Source organism: Elephas maximus, chromosome 12 (assembly GCF_024166365.1).
Source record: "Elephas maximus indicus isolate mEleMax1 chromosome 12, mEleMax1 primary haplotype, whole genome shotgun sequence".
NCBI classification, from domain to species: Eukaryota; Metazoa; Chordata; class Mammalia; order Proboscidea; family Elephantidae; genus Elephas; species Elephas maximus.
The window spans coordinates 89765647-89789637 of NC_064830.1; the positions used below are offsets into that span (position 1 = coordinate 89765647).

The 23991-nt window shown below is 49.0% G+C and overlaps 2 protein-coding genes across 4 annotated transcripts in view; one reads left to right on the forward strand and one right to left on the reverse strand.

Annotated features, from left to right (window-relative positions):
• The window catches only part of ITGAL (integrin subunit alpha L), a 63602-nt gene extending 47653 nt beyond the window's left edge, over nt 1-15949 (forward strand). For 2 of the 3 annotated variants that reach the window (XM_049903695.1, XM_049903694.1), the window contains 13 exons: nt 1585-1641; nt 1730-1800; nt 2150-2291; nt 2654-2764; nt 3169-3248; nt 3360-3446; nt 4945-5020; nt 11170-11283; nt 11523-11579; nt 11689-11787; nt 12195-12290; nt 13001-13111; nt 14547-15949. In XM_049903695.1, the coding sequence (XP_049759652.1) occupies nt 1585-1641; nt 1730-1800; nt 2150-2291; nt 2654-2764; nt 3169-3248; nt 3360-3446; nt 4945-5020; nt 11170-11283; nt 11523-11579; nt 11689-11787; nt 12195-12290; nt 13001-13111; nt 14547-14717 (1272 nt within the window). In that variant the 3' untranslated portion in view covers nt 14718-15949. The remainder of the gene's footprint in view (nt 1-1584; nt 1642-1729; nt 1801-2149; nt 2292-2653; nt 2765-3168; nt 3249-3359; nt 3447-4944; nt 5021-11169; nt 11284-11522; nt 11580-11688; nt 11788-12194; nt 12291-13000; nt 13112-14546) is intronic. The other variant, XM_049903696.1, reaches the window with a different exon arrangement.
• Nucleotides 15950-20719: 4770 nt separating this feature from the next.
• Nucleotides 20720-23592, reverse strand: ZNF768 (zinc finger protein 768). The gene is made up of 2 exons (XM_049902929.1): nt 23326-23592; nt 20720-23041 (listed from the first exon to the last, which is right to left on the reverse strand). The coding sequence occupies exons 1-2, from the start codon at nt 23411-23413 to the stop codon at nt 21465-21467; spliced, it is 1665 nt and encodes a 554-aa protein (XP_049758886.1). The 5' UTR covers nt 23414-23592; the 3' UTR covers nt 20720-21464.
• Between the last annotated feature and the right edge of the window lie 399 nt (nt 23593-23991).

Below are 23991 nucleotides of genomic sequence, written 5' to 3' on the forward strand. Positions count from 1 at the left end.
CAACTGCTCTGCCCTGCTGTTGCAGTACCAAGGCTGCAGAGTCTGCTCAAGCTCTAACCACTGTGTCTGCATTCTGCACGTCCCCATTCTTGCCAGCAGGAAGGAAGGGTGGAGGGAGAGCATGCTCTTTCCCTTCAAATCTGCATGACATTTTGGCATGGTCACACCTAGCTACAAGAGAAGCTGAGAAATGTGGACTTCAGTCCATGAAACCATGCGACCAGCTAAAAAGTGAAGGCCTATTTTGAAGGAAGAAGTTGAAAAAAGCCATATGGGGACAACCAGTTGGCTCTGCCAGAGGCACTAATTAAACAACAAACTGTGTGGTGCAGGAAGTCAGGGAGGAAAAGAGACCTGAGGTCAAAGTAGTCAAAGCTTCTTTGGGGAAGGGTCATTGCTTATGGATCTTCCATAAGGAGTGGACTTTGGGTAGGTGGAGAGAGGACAGGCAGAGAAACAGCATGAGGAAAAGTATGGGGAAGGCTCCAGGGAAATGGGGAAGTGGGCTTAGCTCCTGGCAGGAAGACAGCTGAACCACACAGACGCCCGTTATGCCTGCTTGGGAACTGGCAGTGGTTTGGTAGGAGGTGGGAAGCTGTGTGTGAATGTTGAGGGTGGGTGGTGAGCGGTCGGCAGGGGCCGCCAGTACCCTAACCCCTCAAGGAGGAGTCTGGAGGCTGCTTAGAGGATGGCCTACATACAACTCATCACCCATAAAACCCTTCCATGGTCCCCATTACCCTCAGGATAAAGTCCCAATCCCTAACATGTCCTGCAAGGCCCACTGGAGTCTTGACCCTGCTCTCTCCTGGCCCCTTGGAACACTGTGATCCAGCTGCCTGAGCATCGCCCTGCTCCCGGCACATGGCCTTGTGTGACTGTTCTTTGTTCCTCCCTCTCCACACTCTTCACCTGGCTTCCTCCTACTCAGCCTTTAGATTTCAGTTGAGATGATATTTCTTTGGGAAACTTTCCTGGAATAAGTTTCCTTCCATATGCTCTAGAGTGACCCTATACTTGTCCCACATCAACACTTGGCCTCTCTGTGGTAAATGCCTGTTCCTTTCTCCCGCCGTATTGGGAGGGAGGCAGTATGTCTGTCTTCTTGTTCGCTGGTGTATACCCAGTGCCCAGCACGGGGCCTGGTCTAGAGTAGAAGCTCAGGAAATGTTGAAAAAATTGGCCCTGGTCTGATAGGTGATGGAGAGCTGTGGGGGAGGGGGATGGTGGGGCTCAGAGGAGAACCAAATGAAATTGACGGGCTGCTAAGCTCAGAGGCTGCACAACAAGGAGGTCCTTCCACGGGAAGAAACTGGGAGTGGGAGGAACTGTTGGAGGCAGCTCCACCAAGCCCAGACCTTCTGCCCAGAAAAGGCGGAATGAGACACCCTGAGCTGGAGCTGCCACCAGAGAAAAGGGCTGCACAGATAGCCGGGGCTGAGGCAGGAGAGAGGGGCCTGTCCTGAAAGAGGCAGACCACAGCCAGGCCAACCGAGCCCCGAGCCTCTCTAGCCTTCCTCCACGAGTTCTACTACCTCAACTAATCTCTCCTGTCTCCTGGCCCTCCCACTTTTCCATTCTCAGCAGGGCAAGGACGTACAGCCCATCCTGAGACCCATACCACACTCGGAGACTAAGGAGGTAAGAGGCAAGCGGGGCAGACAGAGAGGCCAGGGGTCAGAACCCCTCTGGGGCTGATCTTCCTAGTGCTTTCCTCTTGGCCTTTCAGATCCCTTTTGAGAAGAATTGCGGTGAGGACAAGAAATGCGAGGCCAACCTGGAGCTGTTCCCCTCCGAAAGGTCTGTGAGGCTTCAAACCCACTAGACCTTCCTGTTCCACTCTGTGTTTTCCTGAGGCAGCTGCTATGCGCTGGAAAGAAAGGCTCCCAGCTCCACTCACTGGTTGTGTAGCCTGGGAAGGCACGTCCCTTCTCTGGGCTTAGTTCCCTCCTTTCGAGAATGGGAGAAATAGTTCCCTGGTGGAACACCTGTCAAGATTAGATGAGATTGCAAAATTTAAAACCTGTGCACAGGTGCTTATTTTTATTTATTTTCTTATGGCCTACCAGATCCTGCAGCTCCAAAATTCCCATCTCTGAGCCTACATCCCTCATCTTGACCCCATAACTCTTTCCTGACCTTTCCTTAGATCCACAGTCCTGCGTCTGATCTCCTCAGCCAGCCTCTCTGTGGAGCTGACACTGAGTAATGTGGCAGAAGACGCCTATTGGGTCCATCTGGGCCTGAGCTACCCCCAGGGACTCTCCTTCCGCAAAGTGGAGATGCTCAAGGTGAGCGAGAAGGTTAATAATGCTTAGCACGGATCAAGCTCATGGTAGCATTTTTAAACTAGTTGCTGAATTTGTGATATGGCAGTATTTTAACACTCTCATGATAGTATCTCCTCTGATGGTACCATAACTACTAAACCATTCCCATCTCTTTGAACTGCTCAACCACTTCCCATTTTTCACTATTATAAATACCTCTACAATGAACATCTTTGTGCTAAACCTCTCTCTGTGTCCTGGTTATTTGGCCTTGACTCTTTGAGAACTCAGGGACAGAAATATGAAGGAGGTGGGTTGATGGCCTTGAGGGAATCCGTAACCTTGCCCATCAGAAAGTTCTTCTTCTCTGTTCCCACTCCTAGCCCCACAGCCAGATGCCTGTGAGCTGCGAAGAGCTTCCTAAAGAGTCCAGACTTCTTACCAGTGCCCTTTCTTGCAATGTGAGCTCTCCGATCTTTAAAGCAGGCAGCTCGGTGAGTGCCTCAAGTCCCTAGGAACCAAGAAGCCAAGGGACGATGAGTTGGCAGAGGGCAGGGGACCTCCTGGCAAGGAAGGGCTCGTCAGATTCTGCACCCCAAGAGGAATGTGTGCTGGCCTTTTTAAGTCATGTTCAAGAGCCTGGACTTTGGAATCGAACGAACCTGGGACTGGGTTATTCATTTTGTGACCTTATACACGTGACTTAACCATTGGGAACCTCAGTTTCCTCATCCGTACAATGGGGATAAAACACCTAACCCAGTGCTTGAGATATAGTGAGCACTCAATAAGTGGTAAGCATTTATTGTGGTGACTGGGGGTGGAGGCTGTGAGGTACTAGGGCTAACCCCTGAGGCCCAGGTCCCTTCCTCCTTCATTCCCTCTCCTTCCCTGCCAGGTGGTTATCCAGGTGATGTTTCATACGCTGCTGAACAGCTCCTGGGGAGACTTTGTCGAGCTGCAGGCCAACGTGAGCTGGTGAGAGGCCCCAGGCACACCCCTGCCAGCACCCTACCCTGGTCTCAGACTTCCACGTAGTCCTGGCCAAGCCTTTCTCCTGACTTTGACCTCTACCTTGCTCCCACACAGTGACAATGAGGACTCAGGCCTCCTGGATAACAACATGGCCATCACCAGAATCCCAGTCCTGTACCCCATCAATATCCTCATCGAGGAGTAAGTCTTTCCCGGCAGCCGCCTAACCATCTCCTTTCACCCAGGCCCCCAACCTTGCCTCCCAGGGCTCTCTCTCTAAGCCCCTTTTCTTTCCTAGGGCCCCCCGGGAGTAATTAGAACTGATCCCAGCCACGATCCCAACAGTTTTCAACACTCAAAAGAGTGAAGGCCCTTTGAGATCTTTGAATCAGTTCAGCATTTACTGATGGAAACAAAGTCATTGAATGCTGACCTTACATTGGTGCTGGCTTCTCTGTGTGGTTGATGGTTTTCCATGCAGCTTCCAACACCTCTGTCAGGCAGCTGGGCCTCCCTCCATTTTACTAATGAGCAAACTGAGGCTCAGAAAAGGGAAGTACTTGCCCAAGGTCACACAGCAAGAAATTACTGAAGCTGGGATTTGAACTTAAGTCTGTGTGACTCCAAAGCCCCAGGAGAGCTCTTTACTGTTTTCCGCAGTGCTGGGAGAGCTATGAGAAAAGTGTTCACCGTGGCATTGTTCTTGGGGAGCTTATGGTTAAGTTGGAGAAACCAAACCCAGACACAAGGAACCACTGAATCTCAGAAGGCTGTGGCAGGAAGGACTGCTCATTGGATTTTCTCATTTACAGAAAAGGAAACTGAGCCTAGAAATGTAGAGTGGCTTTCTCCAAGTGGCTCAGTCAGCTAAGGACAGGGACAGTGTCTGAGCCCAGTTGTCCAGTGCTTACTAACTAAATGTCAAACAGAATGATGAAGTGTGATAGGAAATTGGAGCTAGGAAAGATGAGAGTGGTTCGGAGGAGAGACAGAAGGGCCATGGAACCGGGGTCTCTGGAGGAAGGTGGGATTTGAATTAGGACCAGGAAGGAGGGAGGACATTCTCGTCAGAGAGAATAGCATAGGCAAAGGCACAGAGATGGTGGGCAGATCTGGGGAACAGGGAGTGGACAGGCTTAGCAGAGGGCAGATATGTGCAAGGGAGTAGTGGGAAGGCACACTGGGAAGACGGGCGGGTATAGGTGTGGGAGGCTTTGGACTTGACCCTGGCAGTAGGGAGCCATGGAGAGTTTCTGAATACGTGAGTGGCAGAGTCAGGGAGTGGTATTAGGAAGGCTAGTCTAGCGGTGTCCGTTGGAAGGATGGGGTGGGAGAGGGAGTCTGCAGTCTCCAAGTGAGGCTGACAAAATTCTCTAGGAGCCGAGCAGTGGGACCTAGACTACAGTGGTGACACGGGTGAGGTGTTGGGGTGAGCATGGGCTCTATAGGTGCACTGACCTGGGTTCCAGGCTTGTTTCTCTATTGTGGGACCTAGGGCAAGAGGTTGACCCCTTCCATGAGCCTCAGTTTCCACGGGGAAACATCAGGTTGTTGTCAGGGTTAGATGAGGTCTGGCCTGTGCGGTGCCTGGTAGGATCGCTGGCAACTCAGAGGCTTGCCCTGGCCTAGGCCCCTGCCCTCCCGCAGGTGGTGCTGCTGTCTTTGACACCTTCTGTCTAGCTCTTCTGTCTCTTTCCAGCCAGGGAAACTCCACGCTCTACATCAATTTCAAGCCTAAAGGTCCCAAGATTCAGCATGTCAAGCACATCTACCAGGTATGAGTCTCAATGTGAAAAAGTTCTTAGAGGCCCTATCTCAGGGACCAAAGGTGCAGAGACCAGTTGGACACAGTCCTGTCCTCAGCGAACCCTTTCTAATCCTTGCTCAAATGCTTCTGGTGGCCGGACACTCACAAACTCTTTTCTGCTACTGGAGAGATTATTTATAGAATCACAGAACTCAGGAGCAGAATGGGCTCTGGAAGAGAACCTAGTTTTTGTTTGTTTTATTGTGATAAAATGTTGTCGTTGTTGTCAGGTGCCATAGAGTTGGTTCCGACTCGTAATGACCCTATGCTCAACAGAATGAAACACTGCCCGGTCCTGTGCATCCTTATAATTGTTGTTATGGTTGAGCCCACTGTTACAGCCACTGTGTCAATCCATCTCGTTGAGGGTCTTCCTCTTTTCCTCTGACCGTGTACTTTACCAAGCATGATGTCTTTCTCCGGGGACTGATCCCTGTGATAAAATATATATAACATAAAATTGACCTTTTTAAGTATTTTAAGGGTACAATTCAATGGCATTAATTACATTCACAGTGTTGTGCAACCATCACCATTATGTATTTCCAAAACTTTTCATCACTCCAAAAAAGAAACTCTGTACCCATTGGGCAATAATTCCCCATTGCCCCCTCCTCCAGCCCCTGATAACCTGTAATCTACTTTCTGTCTTGATGAATTTGTCTATTTGAGATATTTCGTGTAAGTAGGCTTATTTCACTTAGCATTATATTTTCGGGGTTCATCCATGTAGTAGCATGTATGAGAACTTCATTTCTCTTTATGGCTGAATAATATTCCCTATATGCACACACCACATTTTGTTTAACCATTCATCAGTTGATGGACACCGGGGTTGTTCTCATTTTTTGTCTATTGTGAATAGTACTGCTGTGAACATTGGTGTCCAAGTATCTGTTTGAGTCCTGCTTTCAGTTCCTTTGGATATATGCCCAGGAACGGAATTGCATGGGTCATATGGCAATTCTCTGTTTAACTGTTCGAGGAAGCACCAAACTGTCTTCCCCAGTGGCTGTACCATTTTACATTCCCAGCAATGAACAAGGGTTCTAATCTCTCCACATTCTTGCCAGCACTTGTTATTTTATGTTTTATTGTTATTATAGGCATACCAGTGGGGGGTGAAAAGTCCCCTGGTAGTACATTTTGTGCTCGACTACTAACCTAATGGTTGGTGGTTTGAACCCACCCAGCAGCACCATAGAAGAAAGTCCTGGCAATCTGCTTCTGTAAGGAGTATAGCCAAGAAAACTCTGTGGAGCACAGTTCTACTGGGACACACGTGGGGTTGTCACGAGTCAAGACCAGCTTGCAGGAAGTTAGTTTGGTTTCGGTTTTAATGGGGAAGAAGTAGTTCTCATTGCAGTTTCGATGAGCATTCCTTGAGGTGTTGAGCATTGTTTTATGTGCTTTTAGGCCTTTTGGAGGAATGTCTATTCAGGTCCTTTGGCCACTTTTTCACTGAGTGGTTTGCCTTTTTTGTTGTTGATTATAGGAGTTCTTTATATATTTTGGGTATTAGATGCTTCTCGGATATGTGATTTGTGGGTTGTCTGTACTTTCTTGATAAAGTCCTTCTATCATTTTGTCTCTTGTTGCTTGTGCTTTAGGAATCAAATCTAGAGAACCTAGTTTTTTACCCAAACATTTAATGGGCCACTGTCGTAGTTTAGGTACCTTACCAGGTGCTGGAGGCAGTAAGAAATGACAGAATCCCTGCCCTTGGGGAGCTTGCAATTGAAGGAAAGCAGATCTATGAACACATAATAATATACTTAGAATTCCCACTCACCAAACATGAGTTTTGGATTCTGTGCCTAGTGCTTTGTATATGTAACCCCCAATGATTCTCACACCAACCTATGTGATTCCTGTATGGCAGGTATTGTCCTTCCCATTTTACGGTCAAGAGATCTATGGCACAGAGAGGTTGAGGAACTTGACCAGGTTACACAGCTAATAAGGGGAAAGTGGTAGATTTGAGTGCTTATTTGAACACAGACATCCACGTGTTTAAGACCTACTTAGGGTGCTCCTTGAGAGCGGCTGTCCTCACTGCCATGCTGCCAGGCCACCAGGCCAGGGTTGTGAGTCTTAGAGGTCACCTCTCAAAGGGGAGTAGGCACTGACCAAGTCAAGAACATTGACTTTCTTTATTTCATCTTACTGTGGAGGAAATGGAGTCCCCAAAGGGAAACTGATTCTCCCAAGGCCACACTGGAGTCAAAGTACACTGGGGGAAGGAGCCCCTCAGTAAAGTGACCCGAGCAGCAGGGGATCTTCAGAAAAGGGCTGCCTCAATCTTACTGTGAGTAGGGAGAGGGAGCATGGCCTTTGAGGTCAGACCCTCATTTGCATTGAAATAAAAAAAATAGAATGTTTTAAATGACTGGATGAATTGGCTTCTAGAGTTGTTCATTGGAATGGCTCTGGGTTCCCTTACAGAGGTTAGCTAGGCAGGTCCTTCATTCCCCAGAGTGATGGTGAAGAGTCAGATAGTCACAGATCTAAATCCCAGCTATGCTGCTTGCTCTCTGCGTGACCTTGGATCAGAGACTGAACTTCTTCATGCCTCAGTTCCCTCCTGTGGCGACCAACAAAACCAAACCTGCTGCGGCTGAGTGGATTCCAACTCCTGGCAATGCCATGTGTTTCACAGCAGAACTGCGCTCCATAGGGTTTTCAGTGACTATGATCTTTTGGTAGCAGAACGCTGGGCCTTTCTTCCAAGGCATCTCTGGTTGGATTTGAATCACCAACCTTTCAGTTAGTAGCCAAGGGTTTAACCGTTTGTGCCGCCCAAGAATTCCTACTTATGGCAAATGGAGTTTTAAATAAGAACTTCACAGGTGGTCGTAAAGTTTATAAATAGGTTACTTACTCCTTGTAAAATGCTTGTCATGGCGGCTGAGGAAGTGGAGGTGTTTAGAGGAGCTGTGGGTGTTGTGCTGCAGCTGTTTTGGAAGCCTTCTTACACTCTGGCCTCACTCAACCTTGAACCAGCTCAAGCCCCTTGAGCTTCCTCCCTCTCCCTTCTTGGAAGTGTCATCAGGGCTGGACCCCTCCATTCATCTCACCGCCCACCATGCATTTGATTCCCCACTGCCAGCCTGCCAAGCAGTCACTCCCCGTGAAGGTCTTTGTTTTAGCTAAACCCAATCAATGCCCCTAAAACTCCCCATGGTATGGGGCACTGGTGATCCACCTCCTGTTTCCTGAATCTGTCCCATTGGTCAGACCCTTTTTGCCACAAGGCGGTCAACTCTAATAATTGGGGTTTATTGTAAGCTAGACAGACGCAAAAACACAGGAAGAGTTGGACGGCTAGGCCATAGAATTACCTTCCTGGTGGTTCCCATTATATGAATCAGCTGCTCCTTTGGATGGTTAGGAGCAGAGGCTTTGACTTCAGACGGACCTGGAATCATTTTGAAGCTCTACCTTTTAAAGCTGTGTGGCCTTGGGCGGGTTATTTAACCTCTCTTTGCCTCAGTTTTTCAATCTTTAACCTGGGGATGGTAATGGCACCTACTGTATATGGTTGTTGTGAGGAGCAAATGAGAAAATATGTATTAAGTGATTAGCATAGCGTTTGGCACATTGTAAGGTTTCAGTCAACACTGGCTGTTTTTAGCATTGGTATTATCACTATCTGAGTCCTGGTGGCACGGTGGTTAAGAGCTCAGCTGCTAACCAAAAGGTTGGCAGTTCAAATCCACCAGCCACTCCTTGGAAACCTGATGGGGCAGTTCTACTCTGTCCTACAGGGCTGCTATGAGTTAGAATCGACCCGATGCCAATGGGTTTTTGGTTTATCACCACCATTATCCGAGGAAAGTGATAGAGCATAGTGGTCTGGTCTCTGGAATCATCCAAGGTTAAGATGCCACCTCTGCTACTTGTTGTTTCAGATAAATTTGCTAATCTTGCCAAGCTTCAGTTCTCTCACTTGTAAAATGGGGGTGATGATACCGCCCACCACATTTTTGCTGTAAAGCCTAAATGAAATAATGCGCCTAACGAAGGTCGGATGAGGCTGTGCATGTTAAGTGTGCAGTAAATGAGGATTATCATTGCGTGAGTGGTGTAACCCCTTATTTTCTGATTCATTAGAACTACTGTGCCCTCACGGCAGGGGCATGGCTTTTCTGGCCTGGCAGTACTGGCCGCTCTGTATCAGTTTCCACTTAGTGTGTCTCACTTCCCAGAGCATTATCCAATGTCCCCCTTCCAGCTGACAGACTCCCAGATCAGGGGTCCCTCCTGTTCTTCCAGTCCACCTATCCTACAGCTTCTTGCTCATCTCCACAGAAATGTCCTCGTAGCATCATTTTTTTTTTTTAACATTTAGAAAGTATTATGTATTATATAAGATACAAGACAATGAATACAAGTATGTTAGCATTGGAGGGCTAATTGGGTGATACAAGAGGAAAAGACTTTATCAAGAGACCAACCAGGTCCACTAACATTTGTCAGTTTTCAGGCTGGTTTTCCATATGTTTGGAATGATCTAAATATGGATGACCTGGGTAGCTTCTTCTTGAAATAGTTTTTACTTATTCATTTCTTCATATTGAACATCTTTATTGAGATACCACATACCACACAGTTCACCCATTCCAAGTATATATAAAATTCAATGGTTTTTAGTATATTCACTGTATGGGCAATCATTACCACAGCATCCGTTTTTTTTTTTTTTTTTAACAGCTTTATTGAGATATATAATTTGCATGCCATATAATTCACTCATTTAAAGTGGACAACTCAATGACTTTTAGTGTATTTACAGAATTTTGTAGAATATTAGTATATTCACCACAGAATTGTACAGTGACCACTTCTATCTAGTTCTAAAATATTTCCATCACTCCAAAAGAAAACCTCAAAACTATTAAGCAGTATCTCTCCATTCCCCCTCTACCCAGCCCCTGGCAACCACCAATCTGTGTTCTGTCTCTATGGATTTACCTATTCTAGATATTTCGTATAAATGGAATCATACAATACATGGCCTTTTGTGACTGGGGTCTTTCACTAAGCATGATGTTTGCAAAGTTCATCCACACTGTATCATGTATCACCATTGCATTCCTTTTCGCAGCTGAATAATATTTCATTGTATGTATATAGCACATTTTGTTTATCGATTTATCCATTGGTGGACGTTTGGGCTATTTCCACCTTTTGGCTATCATCAATAGTGCTGCTATGAGCATGCATGTGCGTGTACTTGTTTGAACAACTGTTTTCAATTCTTTTGGGGGTATACCTAGAAGTGGAATTGTTGGTCATATAGTAATTCTATCGTTAATCTTTTGAGGAGCCACCAAACTGTTCTCCACGGTAGCTACACCATTTTAGATTCCCACCAACAATGCACTAAGGTTCCAATTTCTCCACATCATCACCCACACTTTTTATTTTCTGGGTTGTTAAGCACGGTGGCTAAGTGTTTGGCTGCTCACCGAAAGGTCAGCCGTTCAAATCCACCAGCTGCTCTTTGAAAACCCTATGGGGCAGTTCTACTCTATCCTATAGGGTCACTATGAATTGGAATCGACTCGACGGCAAAGGGTTTTGTTTTGGTTTTATCTTTGTTAAAAGTCATTCATTCACAAAACTTTTTCTGAGGCCTGTTACATGCTAGGTGCTGTGCCAAGAAGTAGGGAATTAGAGGTGAAATAAGACACAGCTCCTGCCCTCATGAAGCTCACAGCCTAGTGGAGACACAAACACACAAGCAAATACACTGCCATTCTGCAGGGGGTGTAGAGTGCTGTGGAGACACAGGAGGGGAATGCTGCCCTGTCCTTTGAGAGTCAGCGAAACCTCCAGAGGTGATACTTGAACAGGTCCTTGCAAGATGTGTGAGGACTGACCACTTGGAAAAAGCAGAGAAGAGCATCCCAGACAGAGGGAGGAGATGGAACGGAGACTATAAGGCCTTGGGGCCAGTGGCCAGGTGTGGTTGATCATTGCACACTGCCTAACAATTAGCAGGCCCTTGGGACTCAGCCAATGAGGGTGGAAGAGGTTTGCAAGGCTGGAGGGTCTGAGATTGACTGGGGAGACTGGCATTCAGGGCTCTGTAGCCCCATGTTCTCTGTCCAGGTGAGGATTACACCTTCTATTCATGACCACGATCTGCCCGCCCTGGAGGCCTTGGTTGCGGTGCCACAGTGTCACAGCAAGGGGCCCCTCACATGCAATTGGAGCGTGGAGATGGTGAGTGCTGCCCAGAGGGGATCCAGATGGCAGAGGTAGATGTGTGGGAAGGGGGTGAGGATGGATGAATCCTGTCAGACTCATTGGTGTTGGAGTCCACCAAGGGCCAATGGGGGAGGAAAACTGGGATGCCCAAGTCTTATCTGGGCTGAGGGAAGGAATGCCAGATTCTAGCATAAAGGGACCAGTGTCTTCTCTCAGCTCTGGACTAACCAACGACCTGATTTCATCATTCTTAGGAGCCCCCTGTCACCTGCCATCCTGAGGTACTGAAGAGGTTGCCCAGTGCTGCTGAGGTACGAGCATGTGAGCTAAAGAATGGATAGGGGCAGGGCAGAGTTTGAGGGCATGGAGAGGGGAGAGACAGGTCTCTCTGACCCCACTGCTATTCCTGGTTCCCATCAGCCCTGCCTCCCTGGAGCTGAGTTCCGCTGCCCTGTTGTCTTCAAAGAGGAGTCCCTCATCCAAGTAAATGGAATAGTCGAGCTCACGGGAGAGATTGAGGTAACACCCACCTGCTCATAACAGACAGGAAGCGGTTGTAGGCGCCCAAGTGCTTTGAGTAGTGGTGGGTGGGCTTCCGCACCAAATAGTGTTTCTCCATTTTTTGTTTTCTATCTTGGTGAAAAGTCCCCAATGTTTATACATTTGCTGATGAAACAGAACCAGGGTTTGTGTAAAATTTACAAGTCTGTTTTCATGGGCCTATGGATAGTTCTTATATGTTCCTTATAGAAAAACTTTCCTCCCAAGAATGGGAAGGGCACATTAGAATGCTACAATGAGACTTGAATAGCGGTGGTGCCCCGCACTGGGACCCATTCTCCTCTACTTCTCCCTATTGACTGGGGACAGAAATCAATTGGTCCTTGTCCTCCATGGCCCTGACGCCTACTCCCACTCTCCCACAGGGTCCCTCCATGTTCAGCCTCTGCAGCTCCCTCTCCATCTCCTTCAACAGCAGCAAGCATTTCCACCTCTACGGCAGCAATGCCTCCCTGGCCCAGGTATCTCCCCCTGGGGAACAGGAAGCTGAGGGATCTGAGGAGCCCAGGGCACAGCTAGCAGCAAGAGGGCTACTAGGCTCAACTCAAATAAGATCTTCCCAACAGCCAGAGCCATCAGTGTTAGAAAACTTCCTTGGAAGCTGTGAGTCACCCACCACTGCAGGTGGTCAAACAGACCACAAGGCCACCTAGCTGAGATGTTGTAGACTTAGTGTTAAGACTTAGTGTTAGGCAAAGATAAATCTTTGTCCAGAAAAGGGATACCAGCCCCAGAGTCAGAGAGTGAAGAGCTGGGCATGCTGTGGGGAGACAAGCAAGTGGAGAGGCCCAAGGTGGACAGAGTGGGAGTGGCAGGTGTGAAGAGCAGGAAGTTCAGCTGACTGGTAGGTAGAACATGAGAAGGGAAGACAAAGCTAGAAAGGTAAGCAGAAGCCAAGTTCTGGAAGGCTATGAACATTGAGCTGGGATTCTGCAACTTTATCCTGGGGCTAATGGGGAGCCATTTAAGGACTTGAGGTAGATCATGGTGAGTTTTTGCCAAATCACTCTGGTGACTACAGTGGAAGATCTATCAAGGGAGAGAGACAGGAGCCAGAGCCTCGTCTGTGACACAGTCCAGGTGGGGAATGGTAAGATCTACGGATTGGGACCAGAAATTTCAGAGGTAAGAAGCACTTCTTTCTTGCCCTTCCCTCTCCCCTTCTCCCCAGGTCGTCATGAAAGTTGATGTTGTATATGAGAAGGAGATGCTCCAAGTCTATGCGCTGAGTGGCATCGGGGGGCTGCTATTGCTGCTGCTGATTTTCGTGGTGCTATACAAGGTGAGCTTCTGAAAATAACAGGCATTGCTAAGACAACCTTATGCAAGGGGGAATTGGCAGGAGCCAGAGAGGAAAATCCGAAGACCAGGGAGCATTAAAGCTAGAAGGGGCCATAATCAATGTCTTCCTTCTACAGCTAAGGCTACTGAGGCCAAAAGAGCAAAAGAGACTTTTCCGCCATTACTCATCAAAGTTCTGGCAGAGCTAGGACTAGGTACCAAGGGAGAGGAAGGAGCTCCTTTATATTGAGGGCCACCTGTGCGCCAGGCACTGTACCAGGCACTGGGATAGAGGTTCGTACCATAAACATGCCTTTGTGGAGCTCACAGTCTAATGGAGGAGACAGACAAGAACAAGCATGATGAGGGTTACAAAAGGGGGCCTATGTGCTTTGGAACCTATAACAGAAGGACTAAACTAGGCTGGGGGGAGCCTGGGAAGGCCACCAGAAGGAGGTGGCATTTGATCTGGGATTTGAAGGATGAGAAGAAATTAACCAGGTGAAGAGTAGTGGGGGTCAGATGTTGCATGTAAAAAACCGCAGTATTACAGAAAAAGAGTAAACCTTCATGTTGTACTTGTTGAGGGTGGTCACTAACAACCATTTTGTTTATATTCCTCCAGGTTTTAATTTTTTTGTAGTATACGTATGTGTGTGTGAGGGAGAAAAAATCAGTTTGTCTGTATAGATCTAAAAAAAAACGTAAACGGGATGATACTGTGTATACTGCTTGGGAATTGGTATTTTCCACTTGATCTTATATCTTAATGTCTTTCCCTATGAACACAATTAGACCACTTCTTCCGTTTTAAGCACTGAGTAGTCCGGATGTCCCACCATTTATTTAACGAGCTCTATTGATGAACATTTGGGTTGTTTCTAATATACATCTATTTCAAACAATATGGCAAAAAGAAACCACTCTGATTACCCACATCTTTGTACATTCGTCCAAATATTATTTAGGATTAATTCCTAGAAGTGGAATTGCTAGGCTAATGAGTATGTTTTAAGTTGTCAGCCTGTCTAAAAGATTGGTAGATGACTTTTTTTTAGTAGACTTTGTTTTCTAGAGAAGTTTTGGATTTACCAAAAATTGTGCAGAAACTATTGAGTTCCCATGTGTTCCCTCCACCCTCGCACATTTTCTTCTATTAACATCTCCCACCCCTGTGGTACATTTGTTACGACTGATGAACCAGTATTGATACATTAGTACATAACATCTTGATGAACCTGAAGAAGAAACTACTAAGCTTATACCTTTAACATATTACCAAGAACAGTGAGTAGCAGATACCATCACCCCATCTGGGCACCAGGTCACTGTAGTGTATATGACTTAGTAACATAAACAGTGTTTTCATATTTCGCAGGGGCAGTCTGGTCTGCAGTGCTCTGTGGACTTTTTGCTCAATTTTTGTCTCCTTGCAGGTTGGCTTCTTCAAACGGAACCTGAAGGAAAAGATGGAGGCTGATGCAGGTGCCCGAAATGGAATTCCTGGAGAAGGCTCTGAGAAGCCAGAGTCTGGGGAAGAGGCAGCGGATGTGGGCTGCCTGGAGCCCCTCCAAGGGGAGGAGGGCCAGAATGGAGAGGCAGACTGAGGCCCAGGCCTAATGCACAGAGGGTCCGGGGCTGGACTCTAGATGCCTGGGGCTGGTCTACCTTGACCTGCATTTCATCGTGTGTCCTCAGGCAAGTCATTGCCCCTCCGTAGGTCTCAGTGTCCCTATCTCAAACATGGAGCTCATTCCCGCCTGCCTCCTTTGCAGGCTCATGATGAGGATAGGCTGAGGGACAGGCCAGGAAGGCTATAGAGGTGAGGCCTTGTAACTGTCCAATCATCTTGGCTTCCACAGCCACTTCTGGTCTCCTTTCCAGGAGAAACGTGTGATTTAAATTTGGAGAAACTGTAATCTCAGGACCTGGTGACACTTCTGGCCCTCCATTCACCTGACCTTGGCTGTCCACAGATGCCTCAGACTCCTACACTGAACTCTCCTGCGCTGTCTCCTGCCTGGAGTCCAATCAGCTTTCCATTCTTCTGCTAGAGAGTGAAATCTGATCTGTGTCACTACGTTGCTGTGGCCAGCCTCTTGCTGTTTGGCGAAAGCCTACGTTCCTTAATATGCCTTCCAAGGCCTTGCAAAGGTGGGCTCCTGTTTCCCTCCACAGCGTCCTCTGGAGATACCCCTCCTCCCTTTCTAAGCTCCAGCTCCACTAGCCCTTCTCAAGTGCTAAGCTCCCTCCTGTCTCACTCCCACATTGCTCCCTCTGTCTGGAGCACACCCCCCACCCCCCACTTTTCCTGGCAAGCTCTCACCGTCCAGATCTCAGCTCCTGCATCGCTTCCTTCCACCCCAACTTCCTTGGGTTCTCATATTATACACTCTTTTAATGGCCTCCACTTGTCCTTCATCACATGCATCATATTCGAATTAACTGTTAGATGATTTACTTACTTCTGGCTGTCAAAATGAACTCCATGAGGGTAGGGACCTTGTTCTTGTTCACCTTGGGATTCCTGGTCTTGTCACAGGGCCAAGCACACAGTAGGTGCTTGACACAATTCCATTGAATTAATGAGGGTGCCTGTGGGCAGATGTAGAAAAAAAATTGAATGGACTTATGGCAATGCATCCTTCAAGGCTCAGCCTTCCTCACCTTCCTCACACCCCTGGCTCCACAGCCTCTTCCGGGACTCCATCACGCCATGCACAGTGGCCCCCGTGAGACTATGGACTCAAGGGTGGGGACATGCCTGTTTGCCTGGATCCGCAGCACCAAGCACAGTGCCTGCATATATTTTACCCAATAAATGTGACATTCTCTCCAATTGTTGTGCTGTTTTTGTGCTGGCGCAATATTCAGCCTGGGCCTATTAAATTCAACCTTTTCACTAAATGAGCCTAAAACACTCAGCTCTTTTTCCTCTTTCTACTTTTCTTCCTCTCTCTCTGTCTCTCTCTCTTCCCATAATGACTCTGTGCCTGACACTGTGAGCTAATTCAAAGGAGATGCAGGGAGTGAGATGGGAAGCAACAAGAGGTGAGGGGGCATTTGACAATTCGTTAAACGTGAGTATAGACCTTCCTGCCTTTCGAAGGCACTGGGTCTGGGGTGGCCTTTAGAAGGGAGGGAGGACCAGTTACTGCTGCCCTTTTATGGTTAGTAGGAAGCGGGGGGGTGGAATATTGAGCAACTCTAAGACCAGATCCAGCCCTGGGGTGGGGGGAGGGGGGTGGCGGGGGAGAAGACAGGTGCATCCATTTAAGGTGAGAGGTAAGAAACATTTTGGTCCCCCAAGCGGTGACCTTTGATGGCTCCCTACTGCCTAAAAAACAGGGAATAAATGAAAATTCACAAGCCTAGCACAATACAAGGCCCAGAGCAATCTTTCCCTATTGGCCTCTCCAGGTTCATCTACGCCCCCCTGGCCCAGCCCCCAAGGAACCACAGGCTGGCTGGTAAGCCTGACATCAGGAAGGAAGAAGTGAGGCACGTTTTCCCAGAAAGGAGAAAAATGTCTGTCAAGAATATCACAGAACTACTAAAAGTACATGAAATTATCTCTGGATATCATGAAATACATCAGTTTCTATCCATTCAGCCTGTGGTTTTTGAGGGCTTACTTTGTATCAGGCCCAGTTCTGGGCTCTGAGGACATAGTCTTGAACAAGACAGACAAGTTTCTGCTCTCAAGAAGCTTCGGCTTCCATGGGAAAACAGACAGTAAACAAATAGAAACTGGATTTCGGTAGTGATAAGGGCTGTGAAGAAAGTAAAGCAAGATAATGGGTGAGAGGGTAGTGGAGATGGCTGTTTTATATTCCTGGTCAGGGAAACCTCTCTGAGGAAGCACTAGTCTGTGACACTAAAAAAATAAAAAAGGTGGCTATTTTTATCAAGGTCAGAAACAAAAGCACAGAAAACCTAGGAAGTTCATTTCCGGATGAGACCTACCACCATCGTGTCCAGGAATTGGTATTCCACCTCACCCAAAGGCACCATCCTCACGTATTTAATTTGTCCTTCCCCACCTTTGTGCCTTTGCGCATGCTCTTCTCTTTGCCAACAAGTCCTATTCCCCCTCTTCCAATTCATCAGAATCTTCCTTACTTCAAGGCACTTCTTCAGTGAAGCCTTCCTCACTCCTCATTTCTTGGACAAATGTACAGTCATGCATTGCGTAAGGTCCACGATACGTTCCGTGAAATAGGACGTTATATGTGGGACATTGTACGAAGACCATATATAGGCACTCCCTGGGTTATGAACGTCTGACTTACAGACTATGCTTAATTAAGAAAGGATTACCATAAGGCCTATTATGTTAAAAATTTGAATTAAATACAATGGTTCGTAATAGTGAATGTACACACTCCTTTGTGACACTCAAAACGTTATGCAGTTTGGAAGTATCTCTTAAGTGTTTTATATGCATAGGAAGGTAAAGTATATATTATATACTAAGACATTTGACTAAACCAAAAACCAAACCCACTGCCATTGAGTCGATTCCGACTCATAGCGACCCTGTAGGACAGAGTAGAACTGACTCGTAGAGTTTCCAAGGAGCGGCTGCTGGATTCGAACTGTCAACCTCTTGGTTAACAGCCGTAGTGCTTAACCACTATGCCACCAGGGTTTCCGAACATTTGACTAACTGACACTAAATAAGAACCGTACGTACCTGTTCTGACTTACGTACAAATTCGACTTAAAGACAGGATTAGGGATGGCTCTCATTTATCACCTGGGACTGCCTGTATACAAGAGACATGAGATACACATGTTGCGTGTGAGAAGCTATTGCGTTCTCTACACCCTGTTATGTTCCCAGCATCCCATTCTTTGATTGGGATTTCTGAACTCTGTTATAACCTATGGGACCATGGATGTATACACAGTAGGTCACTGATTGAACGGGAGTTATACGGTGCATGACTGTACTCATTCCATCAGCACATCATACTTCCCTGAGGCACAGTCTGTGGTGGCTCCTTCCTCTCTCAGGACAGTGAGTCCTGGCAAACAAGGACCCAGGCTTCATTCACATAGGTTATCAACAACTGGCCCTTCACTGGGGATGGCACACAGGAGGTGCTCACTACTGTTGAATCCAGTGGTTCTCAAAAGTTTTGGTCTCAGGACCCCTTTATACTCTAAAATTATTGAAGACCCCTGAAGAGCTTCTGTTTATATGGGTTGTATCTATTGATATTTACCAACTTAGAACTTAAAACAGAAAAATTTAAAACCTAAGAACACACAAGCCATACTCCACAAGCCATCATAGTGTCATATAGCCTCTAGAAAACACTGTACACTTGTGAGAGAGAGAGTGAAAAAAAGTAAACAATATCTTAGTCTGGTCAGGAAAAGGGTCAAAACCCAGTTAGCCCTGGGTTTGAATCCAGGCTCTGCCGCTTTCCTAGCTGCATGACCTGGGGAATTAATGCTGCTGGGACTCATTTCATCATTTATAAAATGGTAACAATAATTGTATATGCCTCAGAGCTGTTGTGAGCATGCAATGAGATAACATCTGTAGCGCTTGATAATGGCAGAGGACAGAAGCGGTTGAGTTGGACAGGATGACGTAGTAGAAAGCAGCACGCTGGACTGTGGTGCATCAAGAGACCTGGGCCGGTGTTCTAGTTCTTTCATTAGCTTGCTGTGTGACTCTGGGGAAGACATGTACTCTTTCCAGGTTTGATCTGCTCCACCTGGGCTCTGAAGTACCTCAGGAGTAGTCATGGAAGAGAGGGGTGAGGGCTAAGCAGCTGAGTCCTCGCCCTCACTTTATCTGGCTTTATATTTTGAGGTTCTGTGCATACAGGCCACTTTATCAATTAGACACCTTAGGCACCGTGTCCAGGGCCTGCCAGCTCTCAAGGCTCTGCGAATGTTCTGGGAACAGAAAAACAGTCCACTCCAAAATGTGAAAATAAAATTGTGTAATCAAAATTAATGTCTTTAAACGAAACCTCTCGTCAGGCAGTCAACTGCAGTTCTACTCAACACACATGGTTACGCACGTGAATTGCATGAAATGTGGGAATTAGTGTATTTCTATATTTGAAGGTGTAGCGCATCTGTACGAAAATGTGTGTAAGGTTTATATAAGGGCTTAAAAAGACTGAAGGTTTCACTTTAAAAAAAAATGTTATGCTTCCAAAAATAATTTAAACTTTGAAAACTACTAAACCGTCCCAACTACATTGAAGTATCTGGTGCCTACAGGTCTTTCCAGAGTTTGCACATCAGTGAGGAGCTAGACAGAAATGTGCTTGGTGAAGAAATTTGCTCTTGACAAGTTATAAGGCCCCGAGGGCCAGTGTGGGGTGGGGGTGACATTAGGATACAGAGGTCCCAGAGACCTTGTAGAGCAACAACTGATGGACATGACATGACCCGTGTGGCCGAGCTGCTGGGGGGAAGCAGAGCCAGGCAGATGTGGTTTACATCAAAGATCTGTCTCTTAGCCACTGAGTGACTTTGAGCAAATCACTTCGCTCTGTGAGCCTGTTTCCTCGTGTGTGAAATAGAATGAATAAATCTTTCACAGGGTTGTCGGGCAGATTAAATTAAGGGGCACTGTCAGACCCTTAGTAGGCGTTCATCTCAGGATGTGCCAAGCAGCCAGGTGATTCCTCAGAGAATCCTGTTCTCCTCCACTAAGGTCACAACAGGCCACACTTCAGAATCTCTCTGACTCCTCCATGGCCCCAGCTCCCTGTCCTTTCCTGAGGGACCAAGTGTTCAGAGGGGTTGGGACTTGGATGGGAGAGGAACTCAGGATAAAAGTGGGGTGGGGAAATGGGAGGTCCCACCAACAAGTATAAAACCAAACGTGTTGCCATCAAGTCAATTCCAACTCATAGTGACCCTACAGGACAGAGCAGAACTGCCCCATAGGGTTTCCAAGGAGCAGATGGTGAACCTGAACTGCTTTTTGGTTAGCAGCCAAACACTTAACCACTGTGCCACCAGGGCCCCATCAACAAGTATAACCAAACCCATTGCCATCAATTATGACTCATAGGGACCCTATAGAACAACGTAGAACTGTCCTATAGGGTTTCCAAGGAGCGCCTAGTGGATTCGAACTGCCGACGTTTTGGTTCGCAGCTGTAGCTCTTAATCACTGTGCCACCAGGGTTTCCACCACCAAGTATAGGAGTCCCAAAAAGGAGGCAGAGTTCTGGGAAATTGAGCCCAGCCGTGGGGTTTGGGTCACTCCAGTGCTGGTAGGAGGGCCTTAGGAGCTGAAGTAATTGTCCAACTCTCATACCCAAATATTTCCTCCCCTTGGGTGGGGTTGGAAGGAACTGCAGACACCTCTCATGGCTCAGGTCTCAGAGCCTCAAATCAGGGTTTTCAGTGGCTAGAGGTTCCAGTGGTGGGGGGGGGGCGGGGGGGGAGGAAAGCTGGGCAGGTGGGTGCTAGAAGTCAGACCGAGCAGATGGAAAATGGGCTCTGTATCCGGATATGACAATCAGGGTCTGTTTTCTGACCCAAGGGCAGATTCTCTGATTGAGGGTCTTAACCAATAAGGGAGATCCCTGCAAAGTTGAGGCTTCCTCACACTTCTACACTGGGCCACCTCTTCTGCGTTTGTGCTGTATTCAAAGGGGGCCATGAACTTGGGCAGATATGGGGAAGTCATGCCTCCTGAGACTCAGATTTCCAGTGTGTAAAATGGGAAGGTTACAAGATTCAAAGGAAACACTGAACTCCCAGACAAGGCCCTGAGGTTCCTTTGGCTATTCTTAGTTATGACCTCATGTCTCCCACTGCCCATGCACACATTTTAAGGACAAATGTCTTTTACCACATGAAGGTTTTTATTGAACTCAAACTCAGGGGCCCCAGAGCCTAAGGAAGACAGGGAGGCTGGGGATTGAACTCAGGGGCCCAGGCCCCACTCCCCACCCCACCTACCCTCTCACCCACTTCCTGACTCAGGGAGGGTCTCAGCAGCTACCAATCTAATCTACCCAACTCTAATTAAGTAATTCAATCCCTCCCACCCACCACCCGCTCCTAACACTCTGCCAAGGCAGGCACCTACCAAGGGGCATGCTGCTGCTGAGGACAGCTCTCTGCTGACCTCTTTCTGGATCTCTCCCAAAGCCTCTTGCTGCCTATTTGGCCTCCCTCCAACCCCTCTTCATAGCCCACTTCCCCTAAGTCTCCAGGGCATGTAACTTCCTCCACCCTGGCCCCCTTATCCTAGAACCCTCAACTCCATTCTCTCCAGCTTTTTCACCGTTCTCAATGTTTCTCTAGCTCCTTGCCCCCTTCTCTTCTACCCACCACCTCCCCACCCCTGGCAGGGTCCCTAGTCAGCGCCGGCCGGCTGCATGGGTCCGCTGGTGGCGGATGAGGTCGGAGCTCTGTGAGAAGGCCTTTCCACAGTCATCACACTTGTAGGGCCGCTCACCACTGTGGACACGGTGATGCTGCAGCAGCGTTGAAGAGCGGCAGAAGCCCTTGCCACACACAGCGCACCTGTAGGGCCGCTCGCCTGTGTGGGAGCGCTGGTGCTGAATCAGCGTGGAGGAGCGGTTGAAGGTCTTGCCGCAGTCGGGGCAGCTGTAGGTGCGGCCAGGCAGGTGGGTGCGGGCATGGATGGCCAGCACCGAGCTCTGGCCAAAGCGCTTGCCGCACTCAGGGCACTTGAAGGGCTTCTCACGGGCATGGCTGCGGGCATGGGGGATAAGTGCCGAGCGCTGGGAGAAACTCTTGCCACAGATGCCGCAGCTAAAGGGCCTTTGCCCCGTGTGCACTCTCTGGTGGCTACGCAAGGATGAGTTCTGGCTGTAGCACTTGCCACACTCAGGGCAGCTATAGGGCCGCTCATGGCTGTGGGTGCGCTGGTGCCGCAAGAGGTAGGAGCTGTCGCCAAAGGCCTTGCCACAGTGGGGGCACTTGTAGGGCTTCTGGCCTGAGTGGGTGCGCTGGTGGCGAAGCAGGTAAGAGCTGTCAGCGAAGGCCTTGCCACAACGGGGACACTTGTAGGGCCGCTCTCCCGTGTGGGTGCGCTGGTGTTTAATGAGGTCAGAGCTCTGAGAAAAGGCCTTACTACAGACCTCACATTTATACGGCTTCTCACCTGTATGAATTCGCTGGTGCTGGATCAGCGTGGAGCCCCGCCCAAAGCTCTTCCCGCAGATGCCACAGATGTTAGGCCGAGGGCCTTGCCCAGCCCTTGCCCTACCACCCCGCCGGCCTGGACCCCGGAGGGCTCCTGTCAGGCCCAGGGGATTCTGAAGCATCTCAAACTGGGGTGTAGCCAGTAGAGTGCCTGTGGGCATCTCAAAAGGCGGCCCTAGGGGCAGGCCCCCTGTAGGCTGTTGCCCAAACCCCTGGGTGAAGGAGTCCAGGGGGTGGACTCCCAAGGGGATACTCAATGAATTCTTTTCTTCAGGATTCAGAAGCATCTCTGCACCTTCCTGGAATTTGGAACTTTGAGCTTCAAATTTGGGATTCTGGGTTTTCAACTCAGCATTCTGGGTTTCAGATTCAGGGTTCTGGAGTTCATACCCTGTACTCTGGGATTCATATCCAGGGCTCTGGGGTTCATACCCAGGGCTCTTGGGTTCATACCCAGGGCTCCGGGGTGTATATCCTGGGCTCTTGGGTTCATACCCAGGGCTTTGGGGTTCAAACCTGGGACTCTGGGGTTCAAACTCAGGGCTCTGAGAATCTGATTCAGGGCTTCTGGGTGCAAACTCAGGGCTCGGGGGCACAAACCTAGGGCTTTGAGAGTCAAAACCTGGGCTTTCAGGCTCAAACCTGGGGCTTTGGGGTTCAAACTCTGGACTTTGGGGTTCAAGTCCAAAAGGTATCTCTTCAACCTCATAGTCCCCAGGGCCTTCTTGCTGAGAAATTTCTTCTTCCTCATTGTCACTTATGTTGCCTGCAAGATCAGAGAATTACAGAAAACCCAGATTGTGTGAGACCTAGGTCATTTGGTTTGTTGCCACAAACTTCTCCCTCCTCGCCAGCAGAGTCTCCTGTCCTTGAGGAGGTGCTGAAATTCCCATCCCAACCCCCTCAACAGACCCAAGTCACCCACCCCCATGTCCCCCACCCCATCCAAGTTGCAGGGATCCAAACCCTTGGCTTTCCTCCCCTCCCACGAACAACTGGTCCCTCTCCCTCTCCCAAGCACACTCCTCATAGGGACGATCCCTCCCTCACCTTTGAGGGACCCTTCGACGCTCCCCGTTTCGTCTGGACTGTGCACATCCCGGGACTCGAGGCCCCACGGCGACGCCTCCCGCTCCATCCCCGCCGACTCCCAGTGCGGTGGCAGCGGCGGCGATGGAGGACGATCCTGCGACCCGGCCCGAGTGGCCTGAGCCCCGGGCCCTCGCCGCCTGCCCGCTCAGCGCCGTCCAGGGGACCCGGCTGCACAGCCCCGGCCCCCGAGGCCGGACGTCTTGACCCTGGGCCTCTCCCGCCCGCCGGGCCCCTCCCTCCCCGCGGCCCCGCCCCCCTGAAGGTCTCGGCTTGGTTTTTGACCCTCACGGACCCCCCCGCGTCTTGGCTTTGGAGATGAGGGGCTTCACAGCTGATCCCGCCGCTCCCGGACTACGTTCCCCGCCCGGGACCCCGCCGTCTGGCCCTCCAGCCCCGGGCTGGGCTGCGGCTGTCCGACCCCCTCCCCCCCGCACAGGAAGTGTCCGTCCGCGGCCAGTTCCCCCCGCTGGCTAGCGCCGCGGCCTCTCTAGGAGCGGCTGGAGGTGGAAACTCGTTGGCATTAACCCTGGGCTGGATGGCCCCAGCGTTGGGTCGGGGGCAGGCACCACGCCCCGGGGCCAGCAGGCCGGGCTGGGGCAGTGTGTGCGCCTGTGTCCTAGGTCT